This window comes from Sminthopsis crassicaudata, chromosome 3 (genome assembly GCF_048593235.1).
Source record: "Sminthopsis crassicaudata isolate SCR6 chromosome 3, ASM4859323v1, whole genome shotgun sequence".
NCBI lineage: Eukaryota > Metazoa > Chordata > Mammalia > Dasyuromorphia > Dasyuridae > Sminthopsis > Sminthopsis crassicaudata.
Window position 1 is genome coordinate 547,105,285 of NC_133619.1, and position 19,058 is coordinate 547,124,342.

Sequence of the window (19,058 nt, forward strand, 5' to 3'; positions counted from 1 at the left end):
GAATGGATATAATCTTTCACTTTTTTGAGCATTTGGGAAAAAAACCTCTAATAAAATAACAGATTGGTTGTTTTTTTGGTATATATGTGTGTGTTTATATGTTCTCAGGTTTCCTTTGATAATAACTCCATCTATCTGTTGACTAGAACAAAATTTCTCCTTCATACAAGTGATATAAAATATATTAATCCATTTTCTTCCATATTTTAAGTAGTTCTTAATTTTCATATTTAAATTTATTATTCAGCTGAAATTTTGTGCATCTATGTGTGAGATCTAAAACTATGACCAACCAAACTGCCAAGGAATTACCCTAAGTACATTTGCTGAATGACATGTTGGCCTGCAGTTTTTACTTCCCATAGATTCATCGAGAAATATGCTCTTTTCTTTATTTCATTCAATGTTTTGTATATCTATTCTCTTCTCTTAATCTATTTCTCTTTTTTGCCTAGTCTTATAAATTTGATGATAATCATTCTGTAACAAAGTTTAAAGTATCAAGGTACTTTATCAAGTTTTTTCCCCCTCAGTTTTATTTTTCTAGTTTTGCTATTCAAATTTCATTATGACTTTATCTGTCTTATCACTTCTATTACTTTGTCAAACATCATCTGCCAGACTACTCCCACAATTTGATTCTACTGATATATTGAGAATCAAGATAAGGCGAGTCATACAACCGAGCTGACTAGATATATTATTAATTCATATTACCCAGTTTCAACTGAGTTTTGACTGAAGTAAGGTAATTCTTATTATTCCTTCATTGACTGTCTTCCTTTCCTGAATAAGTTTTGCTTTCATATTAAGATTTCACCATCCACAGTGATGCTTCCTCAAATTCTTAATCTATTTTTTTAATCTCTTTAAATTTGATGACTTATCCCTCTTATTACACTAGAGTCCCAAAGACATGGTTCATATCTTAGATCTCAATTCTTAACAATATATTCTATTTCAGTGAGCAAAACTCTGATACTATTATATTATCACAATTTTATCATTTTTTCATATTTTTCTATTGAATAAATTTTTAACTCACTAAGATTTTAAAATTTTATTTATTTTTAAAATTATAACTTTTTATTGACAGAACATATGCATAAATAATTGTTTACATTATCCCTTGCACTCACTTCTGTTCTGACTTTTCCTTTCCCTCCCCTAGATGTCAGGCAGTCCCATACATGTTAAATACGTTATAGTATATGTCCTAGATACAATATATGTGTGCAGAACCATACAGTTCTCTTGTTGCACAAGAAGAATTGGATTCAGAAGGTACAAATAATCTGGGAAGAAAAACAAAAATGCAAGTAGTCCACATTCATTTCCCAGTGTTCCTTCTCTGGGTGTAGCTGATTCTGTCCATCATTGATCAATTGGAACTAAATTGGATCTTCTATTTGTCAAAGATATCCACTTCCATCAGAGTACATCCTCATACAGTATTGTTGTTGAAGTGTATAATGATCTCCTGGTTCTGCTCGTTTCACTCAGCATCAGTTCATGTAAGTCTCTCTAAGCCTCTCTGTATTCCTCCTATTGGTCATTTCTTACAGAACAATAATATTCCATAACCTTCATATACCATAATTTACTCAGCCATTCTCCAATTAATGGACATCCATTCATCTTCCAGTTTCTAATCACTACAAAAAGGGCTGCCACAAACATTTTGGCACATACAAGTCCCTTTCCCTTCTTTAAGCCCAGTAATAACAGTGCTGGATCAAAAGGTATTTACAGTTTGATCACTTTTTGGGCATAATTCCAAATTGCTCTCCAGAATCGTCGGATTCATTCAACTCACTAAGATGTTAAATTGCTCTAATGTAATAGTTAACTATTTTCTTAGGCTATTACTATAGATCTGAATTTACTTTTATTCCCTTTCAAAGTCTCAAAAAAGAAAAATGCCAGTCCCCAGATAGTTCAACTCCATATTGTTCTCTGCTTGCAAATCACACAGCCTTTTCTCCTGCTTATCTCTTTTCAAACCTCAGTCCTGGATAAATCCCAATTCTATTTTTAGTATATCTTCTGACTTCATCACTAAACAATCTTTTAATTTCCAAACTGGATGGTCTGTTCTCAATGCTCATTCTTGACTAATCTGTGGCAATTTAAAGTATTGATTACCCTCTCCTCTGGATAGTCTTTGTTTTTGTTTTTCAAACTATGCTTCTCTTCTTGGTTCTCCTATTGTTTGTATGAATATTGCTTTATCAGACTATATATTTTTCACAGATGTACAGGTTTAGTCTCATGATCACATTTTAATCCTGTATCACCAATTACCTAATATATAACTGAATGATCCAGGGACATCTTAAATTTAACCGGTACAAAAGAAATCTCATTTCTTTTCCTCTAAAGCCATTGCTCTTCCAAACTTCCCTACTTCTGTAAGACACTACCATTTTGACTAGTGTCCCAGGTTAATAATTTTGGTATTATCTTCAATTTGTTTTCCCTAATTCCAAATTATTCTACTACTTATTCAATTTTACCTTTTCTACATTTAAAACATCTTTCTCATCAAATTACTTCTTGTTTCAGAATTATGAATGTAGTTCAAGCCTTCAACATTCAAGTATTTCCTCACTTCTCTGTTGCCAAAGTACATTTTCCTTTATGCTATAAATTCTAGTGGTTTCTATTATTCCTGGAATTATAGGTAAATTTGTTTAAATTTTAATATCCTTGAACAATTTTCAGATACAGAAGTTAAAACTATTTCTAATCATGTGAAAAAAAGGCTCTAAATGACTATTGATCACAGAAATGCAAATTAAGACATACCTCTCAGATTGGCTAAGATGACAGGAAAAAGAAAATGACAAATGTTGCAGGGGTTATGGGAAAACTGGGACACTGATACATTATTGGTGGGATTGTGAACTGATCCAACCATTCTGGAGAGCAATTGGGAACTATACTCAAAGAGCTATCAAGCTGTACATACTCTTTGATCCAGGAGTGTTTCTACTGAGATTATATCCCAAAGAGATCTTAAAGGAGAGATAAGGAACCATATGAGCAAAAATATTTGTGGCAGTCCTTTTTGTAGTGGCAAGAAACTGGAAACTGAATGGATGCTCATCATTTGGAAAATGGCTAAATAAATTATGGTGTATGAATGTTATGGAATATTATTATTCTGTAAGAAATGACCAGGCAGGATGATTTCTGAGAGGCCTGGAGAGACTTATATCAACTAATGCTAAGTGATGCAAATAGAAACAAGAGATCATTGTACATGGCAACATGAAGACTATACAATGTTCAATTCTAATGGACATGGCTTTCTTCAACAATGTGACAATTGATGCCTGTTCCAACTGTTTAGTGATGAAGAAAGTCATCTAAACTCAGAGAGCGGACTGTGGAACTGAGTGTGGTTCACAACTGAATTTTCACTCTTTTTGTTGTTTGTTTGCTTTTTTGTTTCCTTTCTTATTTTTTTTTCATTTTTGATATGATTTTTCTTGTACAGAATGTTAATTGTGGAAATATGTATAGAAGAATCATACATGTTTAACATATATTGACTTACTGTCTAGGGGAGGGGGTAGAGGAAAGGGAGGGAAAAAAATTGTAACAGTTTTGCAAGGGTGAATGTTGAAAACTATGCATATATTTTGAAAGTAAAAAGCTGTTTTAAAAAGCAAATTATAAATGAAAAATTTTTTAATATCCTTCATAAGCTGGCTTCAATCTATTTTTCTAGCCTCACTGGAAATTATTTCCCTAGCTTCCTAGGCAGGTTTATATATAATTCCAGAAAGAGTACCAGCATTTTATACATCCCAGGTTGGCTTGCCCTATAGAATTTTTTAGCTGTTCAATTTCTATCTATCCTTTGAACAATATGAAATTCACTTTCCTAAAACTAGTATCTGTGTTAGCATATGACTTAATTTCCTCTTCATAACTACCATAGATTTAAGATGAAACGGTCACTCCTCTGCAATGAAATGATGATTACATTCTTTCTTGATGGTCACAATCAGATCAAGAGTAAATATTTTGCTCTGCTTTTTTGGGAGAGGGAAGGGTGATGAAAGTAAACAAAAAATTATGCTGCTTTTGTTGTCTGTCTTCTAGTTTTGCAATAATTAAAGTCTCTTACCCATACAACCTCATATCTTCAAATGAGGCCCTTTCTAAATGCATCTATTTCCTTTGTGCACAAATTGGGATTGAGCATACTCCTATGAAAATATATAACTGTTTTTGCCTCTATGGATCTTCATCTAAATACTTTCTCCATTTGGTTCTTAAATTTCCCTGCCTTGATCCATTCACCTATTGAATAAGCCATATCATACTAGTCATGGGTTTATTATTTCATGTCCAATAATCATCTTACACTCAAAATTTCTAAATTAAACTTATCTTTCCCCCCTAAACCATTTGCTCCATCTTCCTTCCCTGTTATGGTTTAGGGCAACACCATTGTCCTACTCCTCAGAGGTTCATAACCTAGATATCATCCTTGACTCTTTACTATCCCCTAGATGATAAGCAGTACATTCCAATTTTTTTTTAGCTATTGTCTGTCCCACAGGCCTAAAATGTTTTTCTTCCTTATCCCCATCTACTGGATTTAAGTCCCAACTAAAATCTCATTTTTTATGGAAGCTTTCTCTAACTCCAATTACTTTCCAATAACTTCCCTCTCTCTGTTAATTATTTATTATTTTTCCTGCATATAACCTGTCTGCAGAAATTGTTTGCTTATTGTTTTCATCATTAGATTATAGGCTTCTTGAAGCCATAGTCTTTTCTTTCTTCAGTTATATCTGACTCTTTGTGACCTATTTGGCTTTTTTTTAGGCAAAGATACTGGAGTAGTTTGCCATTTCTTTCTCAAGTTCATTTTGCAGAAGATGAACTGAGGCAAATAGGATTAAGTGATTTAATCCAGTCACACAGCTAGTAAGTGTCTGAGGCTAAATTTGAATTCACATCTTTCTAACTCCAGGCCTAGCATTCTATTCACTGTGTCACCTAGCTGCCAACTGAGGCAAACAAAGTTATGTGACTTGCCCAGGGTCACATTGCTAATAAGTGTCTGAGGCCAGATTTGAACTCAGGGAAAATGAGCCTTCCTGATTCCAGTTCCAGCACTCTATCTACTGTGCCATCTAGCTGGCCTTCTTGAAGACAGGGCTGTCTTCTGATGCTTTCTGTATTCTTAGCACTTTACACAGTGCCTGATTTCTCCTTGGAGGATAAGCAGCTAATGCTTACTTAGAAGATCCAGTTTTCTATTCTTTGGGAAGTCTTATATATTCCTAGTGAGCTTTACTGAAAAATAAAGCAAAATCACATATGCTACTACAAAATCAAAAGTGGATGTTATACCTACTCATGATTCTTAAATCTTTTACCTAATACATACTGCTTATTTGAAGTCTATTATCAATGAGCTATTTCTGTAATCATTAAGAAGTCATGAAATTATAGCTGGACAATATATTCTGAGAACTTAGGGTATACTAGTAGAGGTATATGTAGCATTCAGACAATGAGAAGAGATGTTACTACAATACTGATTATGGTCATACTGTGTAGAGAATTGTGTCAGAAGACTGACAAACTGGTATTCAAAGGAAGGCTACCAAGACGGTAAGGAAACTCAAAACTGTGCTATACTTGTAAAGGACCTGGGGCTGTTCAATTGAAAGAAGAGAAGGTACAAGGAGTGAAGAGGCACACTAAAGACATAACTATCTGTTATCAAATATTTGGAAGGGCTGTTATATGGAAGAGTATTTGAACTTCATTTGATTGTTCTTGATAGAAAATTGCCTATGAAGGGAAAGTAAAATGAAGGAGGTTTCAACTTCATAAAAAGAAAAAGGTTTCTAATGATTAGAGTCTCATAAGAGAAATGGTCTACCTTATTAATTTCTTATCACTAGGTATTTAGGCAATACTGGACAGGTAATTCATCATGCTTCAGAGGTAAGGGTAGACTTACATGACTTATGAAGTACTTTCCAAACTTGAGACTCTAAGAACTTACATTAGAGAAGAATTGACAAGAAACTGAAAAGATACTGATGTTACCTACATTTTAGAGGAAGACACTAGAGAGAGAGAGAGAGCTATGACTCTTTTTCTTCCTATTTCTTAAAACTTTGCAAATTAGAAAAACCATATATCAGATAAGTTTTACTTAGTAAATTTAAGATGTCAAGAAATAGAGGAAAAAAGATTTGTTTTAATGGGATATTAAAAAAACAGAATTAGCTCTGCAATATAGAATGCTATGTAAAAGGAGTTTTACCAGTGTATTCTTACTGAGGTATTTTTGATGCAAAACAGGATTAAAGGGAGACATTTTCAAGAACATACCCTGTGAAACTCTCTTGCCCTTTCTCTATTTCTAGCAGAGGCGTCCTGTCTTGATTTCTCTTCCTTTTGTTGTCTTACTTCAGCTAACTGATTAAATAATCTGGAAAAAAAGATGAGATTTAAATAGTATCTTATCATCACATGGAATTATTTTAAAATTAGCAAAGAAAAGGTAGCTAATATGAACACAGAAGAAATTTGACTCAATAATACCCCTACATTCTTATTTTAATTTGTACAACAGATAATTCCTAATTATACTCAAAGGCTGAACACAATATATCACAACAGATTTGAAATCTTATAACAGACATATGAGATATCTGTGCCTTACCAATACATTTTAAAAAATATATTCATTACACACATATATTGTATCTAGGCTATACTGTAACACATGTAAAATGTATGGGATTGCCTGTCATCTAGGGGAAGGAGTAGAAGGAGGCAGGGGAAAATTTGGAAAAATGAATACAAGGGATAATGTTATAAAAAAATTTATAATTATAAAATTAATATAAAAAATTCTGAGTTTATTCTGGAAAAAAAAAATCCATACACTACTCAGAATCTTTGGAAAAGGTTAGCAAAATGTGAAGTACTAGACATGATCTGTTTTTAATCTTTCAATTATAACAAGGGTATTCAGGTATTATCTTAGTTTATCTAACACTACCTGAAGACATGGTCTAGATCTTATTAAGTGGAAGGAGGAATACATCTTCATATTAAGAAAATCTGTTTTACTGTTAAATGCAGTGGAAGGAATGTCCCTTCAGTTTTTAACATGATTTTTCATCTGGACAAAACAGAAGATTGAAGTATGAAGCTAATCAACAAACAATAGCTGTGGTCAAACTAAGATTCTCGTTGAGAGGATCACATAACTGCCGTTTTCCCACAGCTCTGTGGGCTATGAATAGGAACAGAAGTGCACAAAGAAAGTGAAAAAAGAGTTCAGCCTCCTTAGGACAGAAAGCAGTAGGATTCATAAACAGTAAGCAATTGGTGTTCTTTAGTGTCTTTTAAGTGGCACTGTAAAATGTCTAGGGGTATAATGGGAGAGTGTGTAAAACGGATATATCTTTGCTGATAGAGGAATCCAACACCATAGTGGGTGGGGAAAGACTGAATGCCTTATCTTTAACTCTATATAAGGTCTTATGAGGTTCGAGCTCCAAAATTTTAGTTTTGTGACTGAGCACTTCAATGCCTATCCCTCTCACAGTTCATATTGAGGCTCTAGTGAGAGAATGTTTGGGCAAAAACTCATAAAACACTTCAATTTTTAAGAAAAGGATAGGCTGGATTGTCTTGCACAGGAAGAAGAGCACACTATAACTGCCCTTTGAAGGTGACTATAGCCCTACATTAGATAGATAGGGGTTTTTAGTGCTTCACTTCAGCCAAGAATAGAGCTTGTCATTAGGTATAAGTGAAAAAATAGCAAAGGAGAGCATCTTCTCTGTCTCTCTCCCTTACCTACATTCTATCACAGTCACAGTATTTTGGAAGAGATGGTTTAAAACTATATAGATATATCCAATTTATATGTCTCTGTGATTTAGACTATATTCTAACTAGCAGCAAATTTGACTTGACATGTAATAATCTCTATCTTTGGAGGGTACTTATTTGACTCATCTCTGTAGTCAAGAAATTATGTCAATAAAACTAAGTAGTAGAGTACAGGGCCATAGTTCAATGTTTATCCAAATGACTTATGTATCCATTCAGAATCCCTATATCCAGTAATCAAGGATTTTTTTTTTTTTAACAAAATTTGAAATTTTATTGTTATAAGTATTCCCAGTGAGTCTAACTAGTCCACTAACTTGGATGGGCATCTTCTCTGCAACTTAAGACTCTTAGAAATTTGTCTTGAGATCCTGAGAGGTTAAGTGGATTACTTGGTCAGTATGTTAGAGGAGAGGCCAGGTCTCCTTGAATCAAAGCCAGATCTTTATTCCTTAGGCCATATGGCCTCTTAATCAGGGCAGCTAATGATAGGTGTAAGAAATTTTTTAAGAATAAAGATAAACACCAATCATAAATGTCAATTCATACCCATTAAGAGACAGCTTATAAGTTACCCCCTTCTCCTCACACTTTATTTTGTTTGTTTTTGGGGAAGCAACTTGCCCAGGGTCACACAGCTAGAAGTGTTAAATGTCTGATGTCGGCATTAAACTGAGGTCTTCTTAAATTCAAGGTCAGTGCTCTATCTACTGTGCCATCTAGCTGTCCCACCACATGCACTTTAGGAACATTCTTTCTTGTTAAATAAGTTTAGGAACTGTGTCATTTCCTTTGATAGAAAGATCTTTTTGCTTTACTTTTTGACTAAAAGTTATATTTATGCTCTAATATAGGTTTTTTTTTTTCATTAGGAAGAGATTTATTAGAATTTATTGGCTATATTTAATTTTACCAAGAAGACTTCCAATTTAACTGAGCTCAACATCAAAAAGAACTAAAATGTCAAATGAAATAGAAAAATTCCAACTCATTATCATGGAATAAATTTTAGGAATCAAGCTGTTCATTCTTTTCCTCTCTACCATTAAAGGATACCTTAAAGCCTGGTGATGCCGATGAGATTGTGCAGTCTTCCTAGCTTCAGGGAAACACACTTTAACTTCATTCACTTTCTTTAAATGACTCACTGTTGACTCTGAGGGGGGATGGAGAGGAGATAAAACAAAAATAAAAACAAAACACTGTAAGTAGGAAAAACTCCACAAACAAAAGGCAGATAACATAAGACTGAGAATAAGGTATTATACTGGATAACAGGGGAGATCCCCAAAGAGCAAATTTGATTGATGAATCCAGTATAGAGGAAATTTATTAGGAACATATTATATAAAATATCATATTCAGGTTCAATTGCACAAATATAGGATGGGGGAGATTTGGTTGGAAAACAATTAATTTAGAAAACTTTAAAAAGATCAAAATCTCATGAGTTAATAGTGTGACATGGCAGATACAAGAACTAATGCCACCTTAGGCTGTATAAAGTCATAGGTCCAATGCTAAGCCCATGCTGGTTTTGCTATAGTCAACTCTGATTAGAATATGTTTGGAGTATTATATTGTGTGTGGGTATCCCATTTTAATAAAAGATGCACCCAGTGAAAGGCAACTAAATCAGTGAGAGGACTAACTGTAAAGTATGCAGAAGAGAAGGCTTTGGGCTGGAGTAGAAGGGGAGGAAAAAAAGCATGGCACAGAATTACATCATAGTTAATCTTTGGCTTAACATTTAGAAAAGGGATTATACTTGTTGTGATTGGTCCTAAAGGGAAAAGTTTCTGAGAGATTGATTTCTTCTGGATAGATTCTGCTAAAATGTCAATATTTAGCCACCAGCATCTATCTTTAAGCTAGCCAATTACTTTATTTTTAATGAGTATAACATAACATTTCAATCTATATCTTTTGTTTTTACATCATCTATATCTCCAAATGTATCTTCTCCTCTTCCTCCCAGAGAGGAACAAAAACAAAAAACAAAAAACAAAAAACAAACAAACAAAAAAAGTTTAGCTAAACTACAACTTCTTACAATTTTTCTACTTGTGAATTCTTTTTGCTGAGAAATTTTGATGTGACTCTCAATATATACGTGTGTAAAATAGGTATAGAAACCAAACATTTACTGATAACAAATCATAATTTCACAACCTCCACATTCCGTTGAGACTCCATATGAGGCAACAAACCACACTTTAATAAGCTGGCAGTTAAACCACCCAATGCAGAGAACAATTCTGACAGTACAAGTAAGTTCCAAATCCAGGGTTTCTCATATATAAAAATGTGTTTTTCTATTGTGACAAACCAAAGAACATACCAGAAGGTTCTCTCTCCACCAGGTACTTTTTTCTTTCAATTTCTAGAGTTGATTTAGGCTGAGATTTTTCAGAAGTTTGAGTTTCATTATTAATTTCTTTTTGTCTTTGTGATGATTGCTGAATGAATGAAATTTTCTCCTTTACAAATGCTTCTTGTAAGCTTCCTGGTGCAGAGCTACATTCTTGGAATGTGTCTGTCAATCAAACAATAAGTATTTATTAAACATTTCCTCTGTTCTAGGTACTGAGGATATAAGTTCAAAAAATGAAACAATTCTATCCCTCACATGGAAAGTATGTTGTACTGGAAGAGATAAATAACAATTTCATACCACTTTAAGTATAAGATGGAGTATTATGTGTTTAAGGAACAAAAGGGAGATCAATCTGACTAGATTATAGTTGTAGGGAAAAAACCAAATTGGATAGAGAATCATGCTATCTCTTATATGAAAGAGAACTTCCCAAGACTTTGCAGAAAGTATAACTCCTGCTCACTTCTTTAGATTCGTATGAGCACAAATGATTTTGTCAGAAGGATTTTAGCACTGCTAAAAATTATTAAGTGATAACGTCCCCTCCTCCATGACTATGTTTACTTTCAAGCAAGCTATAAAAATAAGTAAAAATATAGGAAAACAAGTAACAATAAGGACAGTCTTGGGGCAACTAGGTGGCACAGTGCTTAAGTACCTGACTTGGAGTAAGGAAGACCTGAGTTCAAATCAGGCCTCAGATACTCACTAGCTGTGTCACCCTGGGTAAGTCATTTAACCCTGTTTGTCATAGTTCCTCATCTATAAAATGAGCTTGAAAACGAGACAGAGAACAGTTCTAGTATTTCTGCCAAGAAAACCCCAAAAGGGCTCACAAAGAGTTGGATATAACTGAAAAATGATTAAACAACAAAATGGACAACCTTACTGTTGAATCACAAGTTCACAGGAGATAAAAGTCATGAAATTGAGAAATAATAAAACCTATGGCCTCAAATAACTAAATACAAATGCACACTATATTATTTTTTCCTTTTTTTTATTATTTAGAATTTTTTTCACAGTATATATGCATGAGTAATTTTTTTTATATTATCCCTTGTATTCATTTTTCCAAATTATACCCCCCTCCCTCCACTCCCTCCCCCCGATGACAGGCAATCCCATACATTTTACATATGTTACAATATAACCTAGATACAATATATGGCACACTATATTATTAACAACAAAAAAAGTGAACGATTACAATAGGGCAAAACAGACTAGAAGGTATCAGTGATACTTAAAGTCAAGTTAAGGTCCAGGATTATCATATAACTCTGGAAGAATTTAAGTTACTCAGAATAAAAATGGGTAGGAAGGAGTAGGGCAGGTGTAGGGTTTGACTCAGTCAAGAAATAGCTCTTTTTTTTATTAAAAAGCCAAATCAGATAAGGAAATCCAAGAACGAAAGATAAGTTTGTTTAGTCATTTTCAGTTATGTCCCCATTCTCAAAGACTGTGCATAAATAAATATGAACAAATTCTTTATAGGAGTATTAGGAAACAATTAACCGAGGGAAGGCACTAGAATTAAGAGAGGATTCCTATATAAGATGGGATTTAAATTGGGACTTGAAGAGAGTCAATAGATGATAATGGGGATAATAACATTTAGCTGAGAGATGGAAGGTCTTATTTATGTAATAGTCAGGAGACCAGTGTCCTGTGACACTGACTACATGATGAGGAGTCAGATGTAAAAGAGTGGAAAGGATAGGAATATGGGCTTAGTTATGAAGGGTTCTAAATGCCCAGATGATTTTGTATTTAATTCTGGATATGATATGGAACTTCTGGTGTTTGGCAAAGGGAAGGAGGTAATTTGACATGATCAGTCTCATGATTTAGGAAAATCACTATGGTAGCTGAGAGGAGGATGGATTGGAATGAAGAGACTTGAAATAGATAAATCAACTGAAGACTATTGCAGAAATACAAGAATGAGGTGATGAGGGTTTGTACTGAGATAGTGACACTGCCACAGGAGAGAAGGGGACCATTTAAAGAGAGGCTGCAAAGGTGAAATCAATAAGCCTTGGAAACAGACTGGATGGGGGTGGGGAGGGAAGAGATAGTAAGAAGTTGAGGAAAACATCAATGTGCATAGCCAAAGTTGGCAGAACTAAGGGCAATTGCATAGGGATTACAAAGAAGCAAATTTAGGCTTTATGTAAGAAAAAATTTCTTACCAATTAAAATTATCTAAAAAGTAGAATGAGTGACTGCCTTAGGAAGGAATGAGTTCCCCTCCTCACTGAGGGGTCCAAACAAAAATTAGACTGATAAACTTCCAGCTATGATGCAGAAATGTCTTTTCAGGTATGGGTCTGAATGAGCATCCAGTGATGTTCCTTCTAATAACTCTGACATATGATGAACCTTTTTTTAATAGAAAATGTCCAAGTAACAGAAATAACTATACCCAGAGAAGGAACACTGGGAAGCGAATGTAAGTTGTTAGCACTACTGTCTATCTACCCAGGTTACTTATACCTTCGGAAGCTAATAATTAATGTGCAACAAGAAAATGGTATTTACACACATATATTGTATCTAGGTTATATTGTAACACATGTAAAATGTATGGGATTACCTGCCATCGGGGGGGAGGGAGGGAGGGACGGGATAATTTGGAAAAATGAATTAAAAAAAAAAAAAAAATGTCCAAGTAGCAAAGCTGCAATTTTTTTTTAACTTCTACTACTTCTAAAAGTAGTCTCTATAATAGAGTGCAAGTGTGCAATAGAAACCTCTGAATAAAAAAATATATATATAATTAATAGTAATGGGAAAATAAAGTAAAGAAGTGACAAAAAGGAAGAAAGTATCATGGCTGCTTCCTAACCAAAGGAAATACAAAATTCAATAAGCCTACAACCCAACTACTTTTGGTTTCTTTTTCAATATGTTCAATATGATAAATTAAGCAGTAGGAACATGGTAAGGATAGTAAATTTTAAAAGTAACTTTATAAATTCAGTCTCACCATTGACACTGCTCCTGCTCCCATACCCTTCTAAATAAAAACATTCACAGATTCAGTGACCAGATAACCCTAGTGGCAGTATGATGTAATGGAAAGCACAACTCTTGAAGTCAGAAAAAACATATAGTTGAGATACAATTTGGGCAGACTTCTTAATGCCTCCAAATCTCAGATTCCTCATCTCTAGAATGGGAATAATAATTATGCTACTTATTTCAAGGAGTTGTCATGAGAATCAAATAAGACAATTTATATAAAACATTTCACAAACCTTAAAACTATGTCAGCTGCTATCATGACTACGAAAGTATTAGCCAGAAACAGGACTATCAACTTTAATATTTACAGATGCAACTTGATTCTAAACACTCCTTCCCCAATTCTATTTTATTCAAAATTAATTTAGTATGATTATTCTAGTGGCCATACAGTCTTGTGACTATCATCAAAAGAACTTTTGAAGTACATGAAATTAAATAGTATAATTAAATAGTATAATGAATAAAATGCTAGACTTGACCTGGGTTCAAATTCTGCTTTTGCCATTTACTAGCTATGTGACTATGGGCAAATAATTAAATGTCCATCTTATTTGTAAAATGAAGGGGACATAATTAGAAGACCTATAGGGTTCCTTCCATTCCTAGATTTAATGATTACCAGGATGTTGGAAGGAGGAAGATGGTCTCTCCTCAGGAGGTTCTGTAACAGTTAAATCTGGTTTCCAAACAGAATAATCTTCTTTCAACTCTGAATCTTGCTTTACCTAGTAACAAGAATGAATAATGATTCTTTTAGACCTACTTAAAAAGGAAAAACACATCTTTCTAGTCACATTGGTGAGGATAGCTGTTGTTAATAAAGCACAAGTATAAAAAATAAACATTCAAAGCAATCAAGGACAATCCCAAATATTGGTAATAGTAATAATAGGTAACATTTATATACCACTTTTAGGTTTTCAAAACACTTTACATTGGATATTTCAATAGATCCTCATAACAACTCCAAAACTTCTGACTTTCATTCAGTTCGGAGCAAATTAAAATTCACCTATTTTAGATAATCAGATAATGCTAATCATGGCTTTCCCAAGTTGAATTATAAAGATGATTTTCTGAAATTTAAATTTTAAAATCTTTTCATTTTTTCCCAGTTACATATAAAATAATTTTTTTTACCTGTTTTTAAAACTTGAGTTCCAGATTCTCTCCCTTCTTCCCCAATCTCAGGCCCCATTAAGAAGGCACATGTGAAATTATAGAAAACACCTTCATAAAGATCATGTTGTGAAAGAAAACACAGATCTCCCCCTCTAAAAATTTTTCTGATAAATATGCTTCACAGTAGTTTAGTCAATAGACATATTTAAAGAGAAATATACTTCTCATTAAGGAACTTCTCAAAAAGAAACACTGCTTATTCTTGTTTCTTATTTTTCTTGAGACTTTAGCTCTAATCCATCTCCTGTGTACATCTTATTTTCCTTTATTTGTGATTTTTTTTTTTTTTTTTTAAATAATGAAAGCTCAGTGAATATGGGCTCCTTCTTTGAAACACATAATTTTTGAAATCTGTCTGGGTTGTTGGGAGGTTGGTTAGCATTAAACATGTGTTAAGAGCAGAATTTGAAATCAGATCTTGAGATCTCGCAACGTATTATGTCAGACTACCTCTCAAGCATAGGCTAATTTTGCTTAAAGTTTAGTTCACTTCTTATTTTCTCACGTCTTCCCTAATTACTGTTATCAATTATTCTTTCCTCTAATTCATATTACAATTACAGTTCATACTACAAATCATTTCATTATTATAGAGAATTGTTCTCCAATTGCATTACAAGCTTATTGGTCATGTCCTCAATGAAACTAAGCTTTTTGAAGGGAAAAAAAAAAAAAAAAAAAGTATACTTCAATCCATATTCAGACAATTAGTACTTTTTCCAGATAGGAATAGGATTTTTAATCCTAAGTACTTTAGAGCAGTCATGGATCATTGTATTTCTGAGAATAGCAAAGTCATTTACAGCTGATTATCCTACAACATTATTTATTACACAGTACATTCATTTCACTTTGCTTAAGTTAGTGGAGGCCTTTCAAAATTTTTCTGAGAGCTTCCTGCTAATCATTTCCCACAGAAAAGATTTCCATCATAAGCACACACCACAATTTAATTTAGCCATTTCCCAATTTTTGATTCTTTTTCCTGAGAAAAGAGCTGCTATACATATTTTAGTACACAGAGGGCTTTCTACTTTTGCACCAATTCTGATGAGAATAAGGTCCACTTATTCCTCCTCCTCGCTTCCTCTTTACCCTGTCCTCCAACTACAAAATCTTTTTTTTTTTTTTTTTTTGATTCTCTTATGGCAGATAAAAAGCTTTAATAAAATATATATATATATCTATCTCAAAACATATGCGTGGACAATTCTTCAACATAAGCCCTTGTAAAACCTTGTGTTCTAATCCCCCCCCCTTCCCCTACACCCTCTCCTAGATGGCAAATAGTCCAATACATGTTAAACATGGTAGAAATACGTTAACTCCAATATAAGCAAACATAGCAGATAATTTACACCATTCCAGCTGTCCTTTTCCCATTCTTCCAATACATTATTCCTCTCTCATCCCTTTATTTTTTTAGATATTACCCCTTCATTTTCAACTCATACCTGTGCCCTCTATCTATATATATAGTTCTTCTAACTGCCATTATAATGTGAAACTTCTTAAGAGTTTACAAGTATCATTCTCACATATAGGAATATAAACAGGTAAAGCTTATACTATCCCTTTCCCAATTAGCTCCTTATACTTCTCCTAGGCCTTGGATTTGGACACCAAATTTTCTATTCAGCTCTGGTCTTTTCATCATGAATGCTTGAAAGTCCTATTTCACTGAATGGTGAAATTTTCCTTTGCAGGATTATACTCAGTTTTGCTAGATAGATGATTATTGGTTGTAATCTTAACTCCATTCTTCTCAGGAATATCATATTCTAAGCCCTCTGATGCTTTAGTGTAGAAGCTGCTAAATCTTGTGTGTTATCCTAATTGTGACTTTATCATATCTGAATTGTGTTTTTTTGGACATACTTACATACATACATACATAGTGGAATTGTGAATTGGTTCAACCATTCTAGACAACAATTTGGAACCTTGCCCAAAGGGCTATAAAGTTGTGCATACTCTTTGCCCTAGCAATACCACTACCAAGTCTATATACCAAAGAGAACAAAGCAAAAGGGGGAAAAAAAACCCTCTATATACAAAAATGTTTATGGTAGCTCTTTTTGTGGTGGCAAAGAATTGGAAATTGAGGGAATGCTCATCAATTAGGGAATGGCTGAATAAATTGTGGCAAGTGATTGTGATGGAGTACTACTACACCATGAAAAATAATGAGGGGAGTGATTTCAGAAAAAGACATATCAAGATAAATGAAATGATGCAAAGTTAAGTGAGAAGAACCACATGATCACTGTATATAGTAAAAGGAATGTTATAATGATGATCAACTATGAAAAGTTTGAGTAATACAGTGATCCAAAGCAATTTCAAAAGACTCATAATGAAAAAATACTATCCAATTCCAAAGAGATTTGATGGACTTAGAATGCAAGCTGAAATAGTTTTCTTGCCTTCTTTTTTTTTTTTAAACTGTGGTTTAAAAATGGAATTTTTTTTGATGATTTCACATGTAGAATTTTGCTTGCCTTCTTATTTGATGGGGGAGGGAGGAAGAGAGAATTTGGAACTCAAAATTTAAAAAGAAAAGAATCTTAAATATAAAAAACTGCCTTCCCCACCAAAAAAAGAAGGGGTTGGTGACCTGAAGAGACTGTCATATTTCAGGGGTAAGAAATGATGGATGGCTTTATCCAATTGCCAAAATCTAGAATGCTTATCATCCTTTACAGTGAAAATGCTTCAAATGCGACCTTTGGGGAAATTTTCATTAACATGACAAAATTTAGTTTTGTCCCTAAATTTAATCATTTTTATTGCACTCCTACTCAAAATATTTCACATATTTTCCTTTCTTAAATACAGAATATCACAAGACCTTTTTTGGATAAGAACATTGTGAACACCAATTACCCTACTATGTATTGTTAGCAGACCATTAGTAATTTCTACTTCTAATCCATTCTGGGCCAGAAATGTACATAAGTATGTTAGAAATGTGTGTAAAATAAGAGCAAATTAATTGTGACTTAGGGCATTTGGGGTGGGTCTTAATACATCTAAAACTTTAGAGATGATCTAGCTGAATTTCTTAACTCAAGCATAAAGTCCTCCTTAAATGACTATCATAATGATACATATTTTAGCTATTCACACTTATTTTTGGCTTATTTTCTGGTCCTCCACTATGTTTCAGGTATAATAATATAATATAAATTGTGTTATTAAATTAAGTAACCTTGAAAAACTTACCTGAAAACAGCTTTTCAATTCACTCCCCTTGTTTTCTTCTTCAATCAAATTTTCTAAATCTGAATTTGTATCACTATTGTCAGTAGAGCTGATTAAAGTAAGTTCAGCTTCTTCCATGATACCACGTCCTGATATTGTCTCCTGAACAGTAATGTAAAGAAGGTAGCTCTTATAAATCATTTTTCAAAGTAAAAGAAAAATAATTTATTTGTATCTTAAGAGAAACAAAAAAAACATGGAAGTTGCAATGGAACAGGTATGTTTAGAGAAAAACAAACAAAATTGTGCCCAATAAAAACCAATTTAAAAATTCCATTAAAAATCATGACTGTTGGAATTCCACTAATTCTACTGAAATAATGCCAATGTTTAAAAAACAGGTTAAAAAGTAATTTGGCAATTTACTGAGTAACAATCTCCTGCTAATTTTACTGCCTATTAAAAAAACACTTTCTTAAAAGGACTAGAAGGTTTATCTTGATTTGGCATGTCCACCAGACATGAATGTTTTTCTGGATAATGAAAGTTGTCTGATGCTCACATTATCATATCAAGATGTATATTACAGTGACAATGAATAGCTGAGGGAATGAAGGAAAGCAATAGCATTTAGGAAAATAATTTAAAGGGTATTTTTGGCAGGAGAATTTTCAGAATAGCCAAACGCATAAGTTAAGAGTAAAGTAAATAGCTGAATTACATGGAGTGTGAGAACTTTCTTCTCTATCTCCTAGTGAATGCAGACAGTAGGAAATGACTGACAAAAGTATGTCAAGTCAGAAGTGAAACTGCAAGAAAAAGTTTCCAAAAGAGCAATTTTCTTCAGTATTTAGAATTCAGTCTCATCAGTGAGAGTATTCCCTTCTCATTAGTAAAATTTGTCATTCATTAAAGCCTTCAGAAAATGATCATTGTGGGTGGCCAATCCTCAGGTTCTGAATGTCTTGAAAGAAATGCACATACACTTACACTTGGGTCTACATACAGAAACCTACTATCTTAGTAAAATCCACAGGCCTTGAACAAAAGCTTTTGTAAGCAGTCACTTCCACCTCATATAGAGGCTATCAAAGTGAAACTCTGGTTATAGCCACTTGCTCTGACTCAAGCTCAGTTCTATGATACAGAAAGATAAGAAAATATGGGTTGGAATTTCTTCTCTGTTTTTAATCACTTCTGTGAACTGAGGACCTCTAAAACTAACTGCCTATGTAACTACAGGTTCAGCTTCCTTATTTCTAAAATGACAATAAAGATACATGTATTACCTAATTCTAGTAATGTTGTTGAAAGGATCAAATAAAGTAATGCATGGAAAGTTCTGTACACTTCAAAGTACTACATAAATATC

At 33.4% G+C, this 19,058-nt stretch overlaps 1 protein-coding gene across 11 annotated transcripts in view; it reads right to left on the reverse strand.

The window, feature by feature from the left end:
- CEP295 (centrosomal protein 295) overlaps positions 1-19,058 on the reverse strand; it is a 100,782-nt gene that overhangs the window by 26,503 nt on the left and 55,221 nt on the right. For all 11 annotated transcript variants that reach the window (XR_012488420.1, XM_074304529.1, XM_074304524.1 and 8 more), the window contains 5 exons: positions 17,708-17,848; positions 13,920-14,025; positions 10,232-10,426; positions 8,947-9,046; positions 6,373-6,472 (listed from right to left, as the gene is read on the reverse strand). Coding sequence is in view for 10 of the 11 variants with exons in the window: in XM_074304529.1 (XP_074160630.1) it covers positions 6,373-6,472; positions 8,947-9,046; positions 10,232-10,426; positions 13,920-14,025; positions 17,708-17,848 (642 nt within the window). In the remaining variant the exon portion in view is untranslated. The remainder of the gene's footprint in view (positions 1-6,372; positions 6,473-8,946; positions 9,047-10,231; positions 10,427-13,919; positions 14,026-17,707; positions 17,849-19,058) is intronic.